This window comes from Urtica dioica, chromosome 12 (genome assembly GCF_054948205.1).
Source record: "Urtica dioica subsp. dioica isolate 48M chromosome 12, U.dioica_male_clone48M_v1_H2, whole genome shotgun sequence".
Classification (NCBI taxonomy): domain Eukaryota; kingdom Viridiplantae; phylum Streptophyta; class Magnoliopsida; order Rosales; family Urticaceae; genus Urtica; species Urtica dioica.
The window spans coordinates 5,332,133-5,346,832 of record NC_142767.1 but is presented as its reverse complement, the minus strand read 5'-3'; the positions used below and the strand labels follow the sequence as shown (position 1 = coordinate 5,346,832).

The 14,700-nt window shown below is 40.4% G+C and overlaps 2 protein-coding genes across 2 annotated transcripts; both read right to left on the bottom strand.

Moving 5' to 3' along the window:
• Positions 1-271: 271 nt before the first annotated feature.
• On the bottom strand, positions 272-5,137 carry LOC149378758 (phospholipid-transporting ATPase 1-like). The gene is made up of 7 exons (XM_089603205.1): positions 3,628-5,137; positions 3,201-3,510; positions 2,034-2,730; positions 1,814-1,937; positions 1,460-1,679; positions 835-1,293; positions 272-746 (listed from the first exon to the last, which is right to left on the bottom strand). The coding sequence occupies exons 1-7, from the start codon at positions 5,135-5,137 to the stop codon at positions 527-529; spliced, it is 3,540 nt and encodes a 1,179-aa protein (XP_089459331.1). The 3' UTR covers positions 272-526.
• A 3,828-nt stretch (positions 5,138-8,965) lies between these two features.
• LOC149378757 (phospholipid-transporting ATPase 1-like) lies at positions 8,966-14,415 on the bottom strand. Its single transcript, XM_089603206.1, has 7 exons — positions 12,454-14,415; positions 12,050-12,356; positions 10,958-11,651; positions 10,737-10,860; positions 10,437-10,656; positions 9,908-10,366; positions 8,966-9,481 (listed from the first exon to the last, which is right to left on the bottom strand). The coding sequence occupies exons 1-7, from the start codon at positions 13,937-13,939 to the stop codon at positions 9,262-9,264; spliced, it is 3,510 nt and encodes a 1,169-aa protein (XP_089459332.1). The 5' UTR covers positions 13,940-14,415; the 3' UTR covers positions 8,966-9,261.
• Between the last annotated feature and the right edge of the window lie 285 nt (positions 14,416-14,700).

Below are 14,700 nucleotides of genomic sequence, written 5' to 3'. Positions count from 1 at the left end.
AAAAAAAAAAAAAAAAAAAAAAAAAAAAAAAAAACCCGGACCTGACCATTTGTAATGATTACAATGGACCGAACAGACCTGATGAAAAAAAAAAACCGTTTCAAACCGGACCGGCAGTCTAAAAATCACTGGTCCGGTCCGGTTTACGGTTTATCTGTGCCGGCCTAATATTATATAATAATAAAAAATTTAGAAAAAAAAAAAAAAAAACAAGAATTTATTTTCTTTTTTCTTTCAGTCATTCTGTTTTTTCTACTTGCGCTTCAAATCATCCAGAGTCAATCTTTAAACTTCTTTACATGAAATGATTTTATGCATAATACAACAGAGTTAAAGTACAAACCTAGTGTCGCGATGCAGACTCTATCCTTCGGACAGTCAAAATAATAAGATTCCGGCAACCGGGAGAAGATACTCTAGAGCAGCTCAAAAGAATAATTATAAGAAGAAACACTAGTAGAAAGCAGGTGGGAAAAAAAAGAATAGATAATCAGTAGGATGTGAAACAAGGAACAAAACCACCTTGTCACCTCTGCGGACAGTCCAATATCCGATCCATTTCCCTCTGTACAGCTCCAATATCTCTTGGGTCACCATACTTCTCGGCCTCTCTGGCAATCTGAACATCACATGGACTATAATACTGGAAGCTAAATTTCACAACGAAACGAGGAAGGAGAGCGACCACGACAATCGCAAGCAGGCATAACCAAAACAACTCTGTTCTTGCGACATAAAAGATTGCCCTGCCAGGAATCAAACTCGGGTTGTGAGACTCCGGACCTACAAAATAAATAGAAACAAGAAACAGAAATAAAATGCTCGAGGCCTTACCAATAACCAACCAGTGACGGAAAAGAGTCGATGGCAGTGACACAAACGAATGTTGCTACAATCGATCCCCATATGGCCGCGTGAGTGATCCAAGTCCACCGCACGACGTCCATGGCCAAGTGTAGATTGACCAAGATAACGACTGCGATCGTCCAGAGATCCCCGATGCTCGAGGAGTCGATCGTGCTTCCCCAGTATGCAAAGACGGGAATAAAAAAGACCACGAGGCTTTGCCACACAGTGTCCAACATAGTCAGCCAAAACAGTTTTGAGTTGTAGCATTCGTGTCTGTGCCCGGCGCTGTAGAGCTGGGGATTCTTCAGCAGAGTTTCTCTGTTCAGGTCCTTGTCAAGAATCCCAACAACAATCGTGGGCAGCGATGTGTAGAGTACCGAGTACAACACGCTGCTCCATTCGGTGATGGCCGTCGTCAAAGTGTAACATGTAAAGAGAACATACCTATAAATAAGGTAATAATAAGTGGAGTGAGCCAATGATAACTGAAATCGGCTTTATCACGAGTTCATAGCGCTACGGATTTTCTCAGCCTTCATAGGGAGCAACTTTTTAACAGAACATTTCAAAAGTGCCAATACAGTGTAATGTAGTGTTAAGAGGTACTCACCAAAATAAAACAAAGACAAACACGGCGTTCCTATAAAAGTTGTATAGTATGGCGTAGCCCATTCGCTGGTAATTCCAATGTCCGTGGACCAATAAAAGGGGAACCAAGAATCTGAACTGACCCATTGCAAAATCTGACGCCATCACGGCTTGTCGGCCCTCTTGACCACTGATGCCAACTCCAACATCCGCCATTTGGATCATTGAAACATCATTCGCACCTGTTGTTGACAACTTTTTTTTATCAGAAATCGCAACACGCTTTCAAATGCATAACTAGAGTTTCAGCCTAAGATATTCTAATATTTGAGCAATGGAAATTTATCCTACAAACGTCATTGTAAAAATTAATTACCGTCTCCAATAGCCAGCGTCATGTCAGATGTTCTACTTTTAACCAGCGCAACAATCCCAGCTTTTTGTAAAGGTGCCACACGGCAACATAGAACTACAGCACATTTACCGGCCAAATCAAAGAGCTGCAGCAGACAAACAAATACGTAATATCAGCACACAAAACAGCGTTTCAATTAAAATCTTATTTTGCAATTTATTAAAATCTCAGTCGCAATCACCTGCGCTTCAAGTTCACTGTCGAGAATATAAACAAGGCTAGTCCCATCAACAATCAGGGCAACGGAACTTAAATCAGCTTCTAAGATTCCTTCAGTATGACAGGTAGCCATGAGCTTCTTAGCCATCGCGATGGCATCTTGCAAACTCTTCCTACACGAGTCCTTGGAATTGCTGTTGATCACAATCTGGGTCATCCTGGGAGTCAAGAGCCTTGAGGAGTACCCAATCGATATGGCCGTTTCTTGCTTGTCGCCTGTCAAGACCCAAACTTTAATCCCAGCTGTTCTGAGAGACTCTATGGCTTTTGGTACACCCTCTTGTAGTTTATCTTCGATCCCAGAAGCACCCAAAATGCTGAGACTGCTTTCGACATTCGCAGCAACCTTGCGAAGCAGAGCGGCCCTGCCCATCAAAGCCGTGCTTGCAGCATCAAAGGAAGCGTGCCACTGCTCGAATTCAGAAGCGCTTAGTTCTCGCATCGCAACAACGAGGGTTCTCAAACCCACAGCAGAGTAAGCATTGATATGGGCTTCGGTTACATGCACTATGTTTGAGTTCACAGACTGGTCAATCACACTGAACATTGTAGTATCGGCACCTTTTACAAAAACCTTCACGGTATTGTCGGGGCACCCTAGTATGACCGACATTCTTTTACGATCGCTGTCAAATTCATGCAGACCTAACACATTGTACCTGCACTGCCCAAGATTCGAGTAGTTTGTGAAAAGGAGTACAGAGGTCGTGTGGCAGACAAAAAAAATGAGAATTCAAAGACTAATGGAATAGCAGTGAAGTATAAGCGGTGCAATTTCATCAACATCTTCAAAAACCCAAGCTTCCACTTTCAATGAGTTGATCTTTATTGTCTTTTTGGGATAAGTAAACAAAAATTACATCAGATCAAAATTTGAGGAGACATAAAAATCGGAAGTCCTTAAACAAATGAGAACAATTCTTAAGAAGATAACAAAAACAATCATTTCAACAATTTTATCCACCCGCAACCCATTCTGGAACAACTTTGTTCAGAAAATACCCAAAAGTGAAAAAGGACAGAAACAGTAATACTAAAGTTGAGATATATATATATATATATATATATATATATATATATATATATATATGAAAGGATGTTTAGGATAGAAACGCTTTGCTCCAATTACCTCTGCCTTTGCCCTTGGATCTCAATAACTATGTGGCCCGAGGTTCTTTCCACAAGCATAAAACCATAGGTTGCAGCAGCGTAAACAAGAGCTTGCTCATCGGGAGACTCGCCTTGGTAATCTATCAACTTCACTAGAGGATCCGATGTGTCTGTGACAATAGGAACGATTGCATTGCAAGCTGCCAATGCAAGAAAGAAGTCGTAGACTTGTCTGCTTGTGCTTGACGTAAGATTTTCAATCTTTGCTAGTTGTAGAAGCTCCGGGTCAACACTCACGCTCATCTTTGGCTTTAAAATGTTCCCATCGACTGAGAAGTAAGACAATTCACAAGCATAAATATTTGACGATAAATTATGCAAAATAATTAGAAGTAATGAGGATAGAGAACATTTTTTTTATTCCTTCAAAAGCATATATGTCTTACCTTGCACAGAGTAACCCAAGTGCTGACCTTCTGACATCCTGTCGCGCCCACTATAATCTACACCCCCGATGCTCGCGCATTGAAACTCCATCTTGTTCTCCGTGAGCGTGCCCGTTTTATCTGAAAATACATACTTTATCTGTCCCAAGTCCTCATTGATGTTCAGAGCCCTACACTGAAACATCGAATTTGAGACCTTGTCGAAGAGCTGTGCATCTTGGATCATGAAATAAGCCTGGCCAACCCGGACGAGCTCCATCGAAATGTAGAGCGAAATGGGGATCATGATCTGAAACACGATGACTGACATGAGGAACGTGAAGAAGATCTCCATTCCCCACCCATAATACTTGTAGTTCGACACTTTCTCTTTAGAGTAATCTTTCCTACGGTAGAACGGCAAATAATCGAGCTCATGTCTCCGGCGCCTCAGCCACACGGCGGCGCAGAACGAGACCACCGTGCACAGAGCGATGAGGAACACCGACAAGATCACAATCTCGAAGTTCATCCGGGACTCAAGCCGGCTCCGTTTGCAAGATGCCCCGGAGCTGTTGAGCATGGCTTTCGTCTCGCGGCCGGCGTAGACTGCGACCCCGATCGCCCAACACGTGTTCTTGAGCTCGCAGCCACGGAGAAGCACGTTCGAGGGCCCCAGAGACAGCTTCTTCCCGTCGATCTCGAGGTTGGCCTGAAACCCGTAGATGTTCCTGTTGGGCCTCTCGCACCGAATTGACCCGCAAACCCCATCCTTCTCAGGGCACTTCGAGAGAGTCTCTTGCTTTGCGTACCGGGTCTTGAGGTTCGACTCACCGTCGAGGTTGATCGTCTGGACATAAGCCACCCCGGTCGGGTCGCTGGTCGAGAGGAGGACCATGTCGCACGGAATCGTTTCGTTCGCCTTGATTTTCAAGATCTCGCCGACCTGGATGTCCTTCCAGTTCTTTGGCCGGAACCGATTCTCGGAAAGAACCAGAGCGAGCCGGTTGTTCTCGATCTTGTCTGAGCGGTGGCGCCGATAATCCTCGTAAGCGTCTTTCACGGTGGTGACGAGAAGAACGAAGGCGAGAGGGAGAATTGAAGCTCCGCGGCCGAAGACAGCGAGCTGTGGAAGCTGGTTGAGGACGGCGATGACCAGGAAATAGATGTACGCGACCCTGTGGAACTGTTCGAAGAGGTTCCGGGGAAGGAAGGTCAGGACTGAGTACTTACTTGTACGGACCGAATTCGCTGCGAACTCGAATCGCTCGTTGGTCCGACCCGGATCGTTCAGGTGTACCAGCCGAGAGTCCTCGTCGTCGACGATGGTCTCCCTATGCGACGCACCAAAAGCTTCCGACTCTCCGGCCCTCGAATCGTATCTGACGTGCTTCGAGCTCCGTCGATGGTTGCTCTGGCTCCCGGGATAATGGTCCGAAATTCCGGCGACGCCCCGCCGAGAAGAGGAGGAGCCGAGCGCCGGCGATAATTCGACCCCGGCCGAATTCTCTGCCGGCATTCCCAATTCCATCACCGGGAGCACGAAATCCTCTCCACAATCTTGGATCGGCCGAAAAACCAAGGTTTTTATCCAAGAAATCTATTTTCCCTAAAGAATCAGAAATCCGAAAGGGCACGAATTGAGACCATGATCTGAAGATCAGAGGCCTCGCCAGAGAAAAAGCAGCTCGCAAATCGACAATGTGATTCGATTTCTAAACAAAAATGAAATCTTTATTTTTCTCGCTGCTGAAGAACACAACAAGATTCCCTTAAACTCAGCTTAGGCTTAGAACGAAATGTACAAAGCCGTACAAGAGAAACAAAACGGAATAAATGTACATCAATATATGATAATGTATGACAATATCGATAATGATTATTATATAAAGAAAAATGAAAAAAGATTAGTGTTTATCTTTTCTTGCTTTGTGTTGTATTCACTCGGTTTCAACGAGATTGGTTCTCTTTTTCTTTAAAGATGCAATTTTGTTGCAGAGAATGGGTAATAGTATTACTAAAAAAAAAAAAAGTAATAGTAAGAATAATATAAATTAATATGATAACACAAAACTACAAAATTACCCCTCGAGTCCGAAATAAAAAAAAAATTAGAATTATTCTAAAAGTATCTTTATTATTTTTTATAAAGTTTAATCAATATAATGAATAAATTTTTCAATATAATAAATATCATCAATTGTAAAAAATAACGTTCCGGTTATAAAATATTTAATTTTTTTTATTAAATTCGAAATCTAATTTATTTCGACAAATTTATTTAATTAATTTCCTTAAATTTACTTATTTTTTCAAACTAAGGATGATTTGAAATGATTTTGAATGAAATTAAACAAATTTATAATTAAAATGGTTATCTGAAAATAATTGATAAAAACTGTATTTCATTCAAATTAATAGTAATAATAATAATGGAGATGAATTTTATTCAAAAACAAATATTTATTCATGAAAAATTATCCGATGATTCACACCACCACTCTCCCAAAAATGCACCTTTTCATCTTTTGCTTCCACTACGCCTCTCTCTCTCTCTCCTCTCTCTTCTCTCTCTCTCTCTCTCTCTCTCTCTCTCTCTCTCTCTCTCTCTCACACACACACACGATATATTTATTTACTTTCATCACTATTAAAGACCACATGTAAGTAAGAAATTGGTTGTCACGTGGAAATTCTCGCACAAGACAAAATGTTGAAAGATACTTTATAATGAGAAAGAAAAAACTTGCTCACGCTGAATTTACTTAATACGTATATAAGAAGCGTACTTACCTATTATTTTTAAAACTTTGTGAATATGTAGTTATTTGAGATTGTGATTCTCTGAAATGTGAATCTTCAAATCACCCGACCAAAGTAAACTATTATGAGTGTGACACATGTGATATGCACAAACTACCAAATGCATTAACGTTTCGATTAAGCCGAAAAACAAAACGTCCTTTTATGCTTGAGACATCTACCTTTCAGGGTTTTGGTTGTAAACGCGTCACTAAATATTTTTATAAAATTCTAGAAATCTCTCTAAATTGTCAAACAAGTATTTGATTGTGCTAATCCCACATATAATTTCATAATATAGAATTCAGATGCTAAAGATTATTTCTAGAACTAAACCAAAATGTAAGCAAATCAGAGGTGAAAAATCCAATGAATTCAATGCTCAATTAAAACAACTATGTGAAAGGAACACTACAAAGTCTAGAAATACTAAATACCTTGTTCTCTCTCGCAAGATTATATAGATTTGGTAACCAATTTTTCGTTTCCCCCAAAGCCAGAGGACAAATTAAAAACAAAAAACCCCAGCTAATGAGAACAGAAGAACAAGACAAAAACCGGGAAGAAAACACAAAAAGAAACATAAAGTCCTGAGGGAAAAGCCAAGACATCGAAACAAAAATACAAAAATGAGAAACATTGCCCAAAACCTGAACCTGAGTTTCGTGTCCCTGAAAGCCGTGACTAACATCATGATATATTATCATCTTATTAATGCATAAAGTCCTGACACAAAATAATATGCTAAATATAACGAGTGGTTGGTTATGAATTATGATGATCTATCTATATTTCTTTCTTTCTTTCTTATATTTCTTATATTTTTTTCTGCGAACGTTTTAGTTTCCGCGTTCATGTAGTTTTGCTCTGCTTCTCAGAGTTAAAAGTAGGATTTTCCAAAAAGATACGGTAACAAAAGCCAGCTTTGCAATGATACGAAAAGAGTTGCCAAAAATGACAAAAACTCTAATTAATTCACTGCCAAGTGAAGTGAACTGTGAATGGTGACATTTAAATTTTTGTAGCATCAATGTCACATATCTATGTACTATTTCCCTAGCGTTAGAAGACACTGTACTGACATTGTCTATTTTGCTGATCATCCTATTCTTTACCCAAGTTCGACGTTTGGGCACATTTACGGTGGAGATCCTTTTAGAGGATCTCAAACCTCAAAATGAGAGTTTAAAGACTCTTCTAGTCTAATGGAAATCCTCAAATTTATCTCTAAAAATTATTTATATTACATATTAGTTCTTATTATTTAATAATATTAAATATTATTATACATCCATACATAATAATAAAACATACACAACATAGTGTTATATTTTAATAAGTGATACCTAGGATAGCCTAGTGGTAATTCTACACCACCTCCTGTGTGGAGGTCGTGGGTTCAATCCCCACTGCCTTCAAAAAAAAGTGTTATATTTTAATAAAACATAACGAAAATATGAAATTACATACAAAAATAATAAAACATACTTTAGAAGCATAAAATTTCCAAATTTATTTTGTTATTTTGGGTGTTAATGCATTAAATATTATACTCTTCTTGTATTAGTTTGTGTTAATTTTAATATTAATAGCCTGTGTTATTGATAAAAAAAAATAAAAAAATAAAAAAAAAAATTATTAATAGCCTGTGTTATGTTTTGTTCTATTCATCCACTAGTAAATATATCAAATCATTAAATTAAAAAGATTTATTTATAATATGTTAATATTTATGTACCAAAAAATAAAATATTTTATTAAAATTTTGGAAATAGTCAATTTTAACAACTTATACAAAATAAAATAGTAAAATATAATTGCATAAACACTTTTTTAGGGTGTGAACGGTGGATCCTCGAGATTGAAGATCCACTATTCAAACTCTTAAAATGAAATTTTGGGGGTCTCCATTGGAGCACTCAAAACTCTCAAAATGAGGGTTTAAGGGCTCTTTGGAGAAGCTCTAAGTAGTTCTTTTTTGGGAAAATATCAATATTATCACATGTGTTTAATTGAAATGCGAGATGTTTTTAAAAATATCGTATATCTTCCGTTTAATATAAATAACATATATCTCCCTTAAAAATATATAATATCTTAAATATCACCATTTTCGGTTGTATAAAAAAAATTAAATTTAAATTTAAACTTCCCAAAATTCTCTTAATGAAATGTCTCTTTATTTTTAAATTTAATATATAAAAAATAAATAAATCAAAATATTTCGTTATAAAAATTTAAAGTTTTTAGTTTAAAGAGAGGTTTTTATTATTTTTTTTATAAAATAGTAAATAAATTTTATTTTATTAGGGGTATTTTGGGGAGTTCAAATTTTATTTTTGTAAAAAATAAACGAAAAATGGTATTTGTAATATAACATATTTTTAAGAGAGAGATATTTGTCATTTATATTAACCTGAAAAGAGATATCTGATAATTCTGAAAACTGAGAATAAATCTCGCATGTCTATATTTTCCCTTCTTTTTTGGGCTAATTTCAGGTTAGTAGTTAGTATGAATGTTTTATACTAAAAACTGAATAAAAAAAAACGAAAAAGGGGAAACTAACTCTTTTGTAGTAAAAAAAATTGTGCTACAACTTTCTATAACTCATTTACATGCACCCGGCAGGGCTGGACTAATTTACAACAAAATGATTTGTGCAAAAAATACAACAAAAAAGCTTAGTATACTCCTCATATCGGAGACTCTACTCTACCCTTTGGATAGCAAACAATGAAAACCCAGGCAAACCAAGAGAAAACACTCTAAAGCATGCCCAAAGAATAGACCCGTTGATTAAAATGAAAAGGAAAAAAAAGTGTATAGAAAGAGAATAAAATCACCTTGTCATCATCGCTGGGGATGATTCAAGATCGGATTCATTTCTATTTGTCCTGTTCCCAGCTGCCTTGGGTTGCCGAGCTTCTCGGCTTCACGGGCTATCTGAACATCACAAGGACTGTATTGCTGACTTATATATTTTACAATGAGGCGTGGAAGGAGGGCAACCACGGTGATCGCGACTATACATAACCAGAACAACCCTGTATTTGCAATGTTGAAGATCGACCTGCGGAATGATTTACAGTGATATCAAGATGTGTGTGTGTGTGTGTGTGTATCCTATATATATGAACTAAATAATAAGACTTTTCAAGTGGTTTGTGACTTAAACTGTACTACTTTCAATCATCTAATGCGATCATGTACTTTCAAAATGAATAATGAACCAAACTAAATAAAAGCCAGTGATCAAAATTTTAACCATGCCAATTATGGTAAATGAAAGCGCAAATGTCAACCAAATTGTTGATTAAGGGACGTGATTGCAGTCGACTTTAAAATGCAACGTGCGAGTGTCAAAAAAAAAACTATTGAACATAGCCTCCAATATCAATATGAACCAAACTCAATGGGCTTAATTTTTCTTTTCCAGAGATGAAAATAAAATCAAAACAAGAAAAAATAAATAAATAAATAAAAAAATAAGCCTTACCAGTAACCAACAAGTGTCGGAAAAGAATCAATTACGACAACGCAAATCCAGGTGGCGATTATTGAACCCCAAATGGCCGCATGAGTGATCCAAGTCCACCGCTCGACATCCATAGCCAAGTGCAAATTGACCAAAATAACGATGGCGACCGTCCAAAGGTCGCCAATGCTCGACCCATCGACTGTGCTCACGCGATAAGCGAAAAATGGGATAAAGAACACGACCGCGCTCTGCCAAAACGTGTCAAGCATCATCAGCCAAAATAGCTTTGAGTTGTAACACTCTCGTCTGTGACCGGCGCCGTAAAGCTGAGGGTACTTCAAGAGAGTTTTTCGGCTCAAGTCCTTGTCGAGAATCCCAACAACAATTGTGGGCACCGAAGTGTAGACCACGGAGTACAACACGCTGCTCCACTCAGTGATCGCCGTTGTTAGAGTGAAACTTGTGAAAAGAATATACCTAACAGAAAGAGCAATGAGTGCATTTTCAATAACAGTCCATTTCTATTTTTCGTTTCAGAATTACTCACCAGAATAGAATGAGGACAAACACAGCGTTTCTGTAAAAGTTGTATAGTATCATGTAACCCATCCGCTGGTAATTCCAATGTCCGTGGACCAATAAAAGAGGAACCAGAAATCTAAATTGACCCATCGCAAAGTCCGATGCCATGACAGCTTGCCGACCCTCTTGCCCGCTGATGCCAACTCCAACATCAGCCATTTGGATCATCGCCACATCATTCGCACCTTTTTTTCAACAAAATTTGATCAGAAAATCAGTTATAATTAGTGGGCCTCATGTTGAAATCACCGTGATAAGAAATTACCATCTCCGATAGAGAGTGTCATGTCCGATGTCCTGCTTTTCACTAAAGCGACGATTCCAGCTTTTTGCAGAGGCGCCACACGGCAACATAGCACCACAGAACATTTACTCGACAACTCAAAGAGCTGTAAGGTTTCAAATAAAAAATTGGAGCAGAACATAAGATAATTTCCAAAGTCTTATTTATCAATAAAAAAATCAAGGTCTAGAAGAGGCAAATACCGGTGTCTCGAGCTCGCTGTCGAGAATATAGACAAGGCTAGTACCGTCGATAATCAAGGCTACCTGAGCGGAAGCCGATCCCGAGGTTCCTTCAACGTTGTCTGTCACTAGATTCCTCTCCATGAGAATCGCATCTTCCAAACTCTGCCTACAAGAATCCTTGGAATTACTATTGATTATGATCTGGGTCATCCTCGACGTCAGTAATTTCGACGAGTACCCGATCGAAACGGCGGTCTCTTGCTTGTCCCCTGTCAGAACCCAAACCTTAATCCCCGCCGTTCTGAGGGACTCTATGGCTTCGGGCACACCACCTTGGAGCTTGTCTTCAATCGCAGAAGCACCGAGAAGGCTGAGATTCTTCTCAACATTGGCAGCGACTTTGCGGAGAAGCGCCGCTCGACCAATCAGAGCCGTGCTCGCCGCCTCGAAGGATGAGTACCATTGGTCGAACTCGGGCTGGCTCAATTCCCGGGTCCCAACGACGAGGGTCCTTAAACCTATGGAGGAGTAGGAATGAAGATGTGCTTCTGTGGCGCGTACAATTCCCAAGTTTAATGATTTGTTGATCACTTTGAACATCGTCGTATCGGCGCCTTTTACGAAGACCTTAACCGTCCTGTCTGGGCACCCGACTATAACCGACATTCTTTTTCGGTCGCTGTCGAACTCGTGTAGACCCAAAACACCGAACCTGCAATCATGAAATATAAATAAATAAATAAAATAAATAAGCTCGTGAAATTGAAAAGAGAAATTTGTGAGTCTGGGTGACCGAATCGGTTTGGTCGGGCTCGAAAAGCTTCGAGGTTCAATAAATCTGATTCTCAAGGGGCATAGTGAATTCGGTGTATATCTGTGTGTTCTTGTTTTCTGTATTGTTATTGCTTTGCTATCACCATTTCTAATATGAGGTTTCACAGAATAGAACTCAGCAGTCTTGATACCACTTTCCTAAAGTTAAAGAATCAATCTGAATGGGCTTATTCTTCTAAAATCCATACACCAAGCCTTCTTCAACTATGGTCTCTCTCTCTCTCCTCCAATGCTAACTCAAAGTAGAAAAAAAATGCAATTAGGAATAGAAATTACCTTTGCCTATTTCCTAAAATATCAATGACTATGTGGCCTGAAGTTCTTTCAATAAGCATATAACCATATGTCGCAGCTGCGTAAACCAAGGCTTGTTCGTCCGGGGACTCTCCTTGATAATCAATCAACTTTATATTTGGATCGGACGTATCTTTCTGAAGTGGAACAATCGTGTTGCAAGCCGCCAATGCAAGAAAGAAATCGTGAACTTCATTATCCTGTTTCATATTCCTTCCACTCTTTGAAATTCGAAGCAGCTCCGCGTCAACTTTCACCTTCATCTTCGGTCTCAAAGTGATGCCATCAACTAAAAATAAATAAAAATAAAAAGTGCCGAAAACAGTGAGCCCATATACATATTTATATAAAAATAATAATAAATAAATAAATAAGCAAATCATCACCTTGGGTTGAGTAACCTAAATGCTCGTCAAAAACGACCCGTCCATTGCTGTAATCCACGCCCCCGATGCTAGCACACTGAAACTCCATCTTGTTCTCGGTGAGCGTACCAGTTTTGTCCGAGAAAACGTACTTTATCTGCCCCAGATCCTCGTTTATATTCAAAGCTCTGCACTGAAACGTGGAATTCGAAGCCTCGTCGTACATCTCCGCGTCTTGGATCATGAAATAAGCCTGACCGACCCTCACGAGCTCCATGGAAATATAGAGAGAAATAGGGATCATGATCTGAAACACGATCACCGACATGAGGAAGGTGAAGAGAATCTCCATTCCCCACCCGTAGTAGTTGTAGTTCTCCTCTTCTCCGTTGGAGAAGTCCTTTCTGCGGTAGAAGGGCAAGAAATCGAGCTCGTCTCTGTGCCTCCTCAGCCAAACCGCGGCGCAAGCAGAGACGACCGTGCACAAGGCCACGAGGCAGACGGAGAGCATGATGATCTCGAAGTTCATGCGGGTCTCGAGGCGGCTCCGCTTCGACGGAGCTCCGGAGCTGTTGAGCATGGCTTTGGTCTCCCTCCCGGCGTACACCGCAACCCCGACGACCCACGCCGTGTTCTTGAGCTCGCACCCGCGGAGGATCACGTTCGACGGCCCCAGCGAGAGCCTCTTCCCGTCGATCTCCATGTTCGCCTGAAACCCGTATATGTTCCTGTTGGGCCTCTCGCACCGGATCAGCCCCTCGACCCTCTCCTTCGAGAGGGTCTCTTGCTTCGCGTACCGCGTCTTCAGATTCGACTCTCCGTCGAGGTTGATCGTCTGCACGTAAGCCACTCCCGCGGTCGGGTCTCCGGTCGCGAGGAGAACGATGTCGCAAGGGATTGTCTCGTTCGCCTCAATCTTCACGATCTCGCCCACTCGAATCTCCTTCCATCTCTTCTGCTGAAACTCGCCGCGGGTTAGAACCAGAGCGTGCCGGTTGTTCTCGATCCGGTCAGAACGGTGCCTCCGATAGTCTTCGTACGCGTCTTTCACCGCCGAGACGACGAGGACAATCGCGAGAGGCATTATCGAGGCTCCGCGGCCGAAAACCGCCAGCTGGGGAAGCTGGTTCAGGATCGCGATCGCTAAAAAGTACACATAAGCAACCCTGTGGAACTGCTCGAAAAGATTCTTCGGAAGGAATGTGAAGACCGAGTATTTCCCGGTCCGTATCGAGTTGCCCGCGAATTCGAACCTCTCGTTTGTCTTCTCCGGATCATCGATGTAGACCAGACGAGCCTCCTCCTCGTCGATCTCTTTCTGAGACGCGCTCAGCGCCTCGGAGGCATACGTCGCGGAGGGCTTCGCCGGATCGCCGGAGCTCACTTGCCGGAGGGAATCTCCGGCGGAGGTTCTGGATCGGTACGACGAGGAAATGCTTCTCCTAGACGAGGCGCTGAAAGGTTGCTCGGTGTTTAGGGAATTCTCGTGTGGGTTTTTTGGTTCCATCTCCCAGGAATCGAGACCTAGCTTCGACTAGAACTCGATTCGGTTTTTAGATTATGAATTTGAAAGTAAACAAACAGCTCTTACGCATCACTGGATCAACGATTAGTGAATCGGAGTCAACTTATCAGAAATTCACGGCACTCAGCGAAAACAAAGACTCTTCCTTTACGAAATAGGCTTTGTTCGAAACTTACTTGCTTGAGCTTCACGGCAATTTAGAGAAATGGAGAAATAGGGGAGAGAAAGAGAAACTGACGAGCTATTCGATGAAGAAGAGAGTTGTTGTTGGAGCACCGTGTTTGGTTAGGCCAACTGTGAGGAAAAGGTCAAAGCCATTGATGAGGAACCAAAGAAGAAGAAGAAGAAGAAGAGGAGAGAGAAAGAGAATCTAGAGAGAGAAAATCTAGAGAGAGAGTGGGCGACTACTACTACAAAGGAATTAATGGGGAACAACTCAACTCAAGTCGTAACAAGGTGGCAAAGAAAAAAAAAACCAGCAGAAATTAAATTAAATAATAATAAAGAAAGAAAAATGAACCTCCAATCAAATCAATCTATTTTACTTAGCGCTCTCTCTTTCTTTGCGTTAATTTTCTGCAATAAAGAAATGAAAAGTCTCTCCCTCTCTCTCCCACGAAGCAAAGAGAGAAAGAGAGTGCGTCTTCTTTTTCAAATTTCTTCTAGAAGGGCTGCTTATAAAATATGTTTATCTAAATTTAATTATTCATTTTATTTATAGTTTTACGCTTTTGTATTTATTA

Excerpts from the sequence above, each read along its gene's own strand:
- LOC149378758 (XM_089603205.1), bottom strand. The coding sequence starts at position 5,137 with ATGGAATTGGGAATGCCGGCAGAGAATTCGGCCGGGGTCGAATTATCG. Across the intron at positions 1,680-1,813 it reads GACGCTGGCTATTGGAGACG|GTGCGAATGATGTTTCAATG; the intron begins GTAATTAATTTT and ends TGTCAACAACAG. Across the intron at positions 1,294-1,459 it reads TTTGTCTTTGTTTTATTTTG|GTATGTTCTCTTTACATGTT; the intron begins GTGAGTACCTCT and ends CCTTATTTATAG.
- LOC149378757 (XM_089603206.1), bottom strand. The coding sequence starts at position 13,939 with ATGGAACCAAAAAACCCACACGAGAATTCCCTAAACACCGAGCAACCT. Across the intron at positions 12,357-12,453 it reads TTTAGGTTACTCAACCCAAG|TTGATGGCATCACTTTGAGA; the intron begins GTGATGATTTGC and ends ATTTATTTTTAG. Across the intron at positions 11,652-12,049 it reads ATTTTAGGAAATAGGCAAAG|GTTCGGTGTTTTGGGTCTAC; the intron begins GTAATTTCTATT and ends TCATGATTGCAG.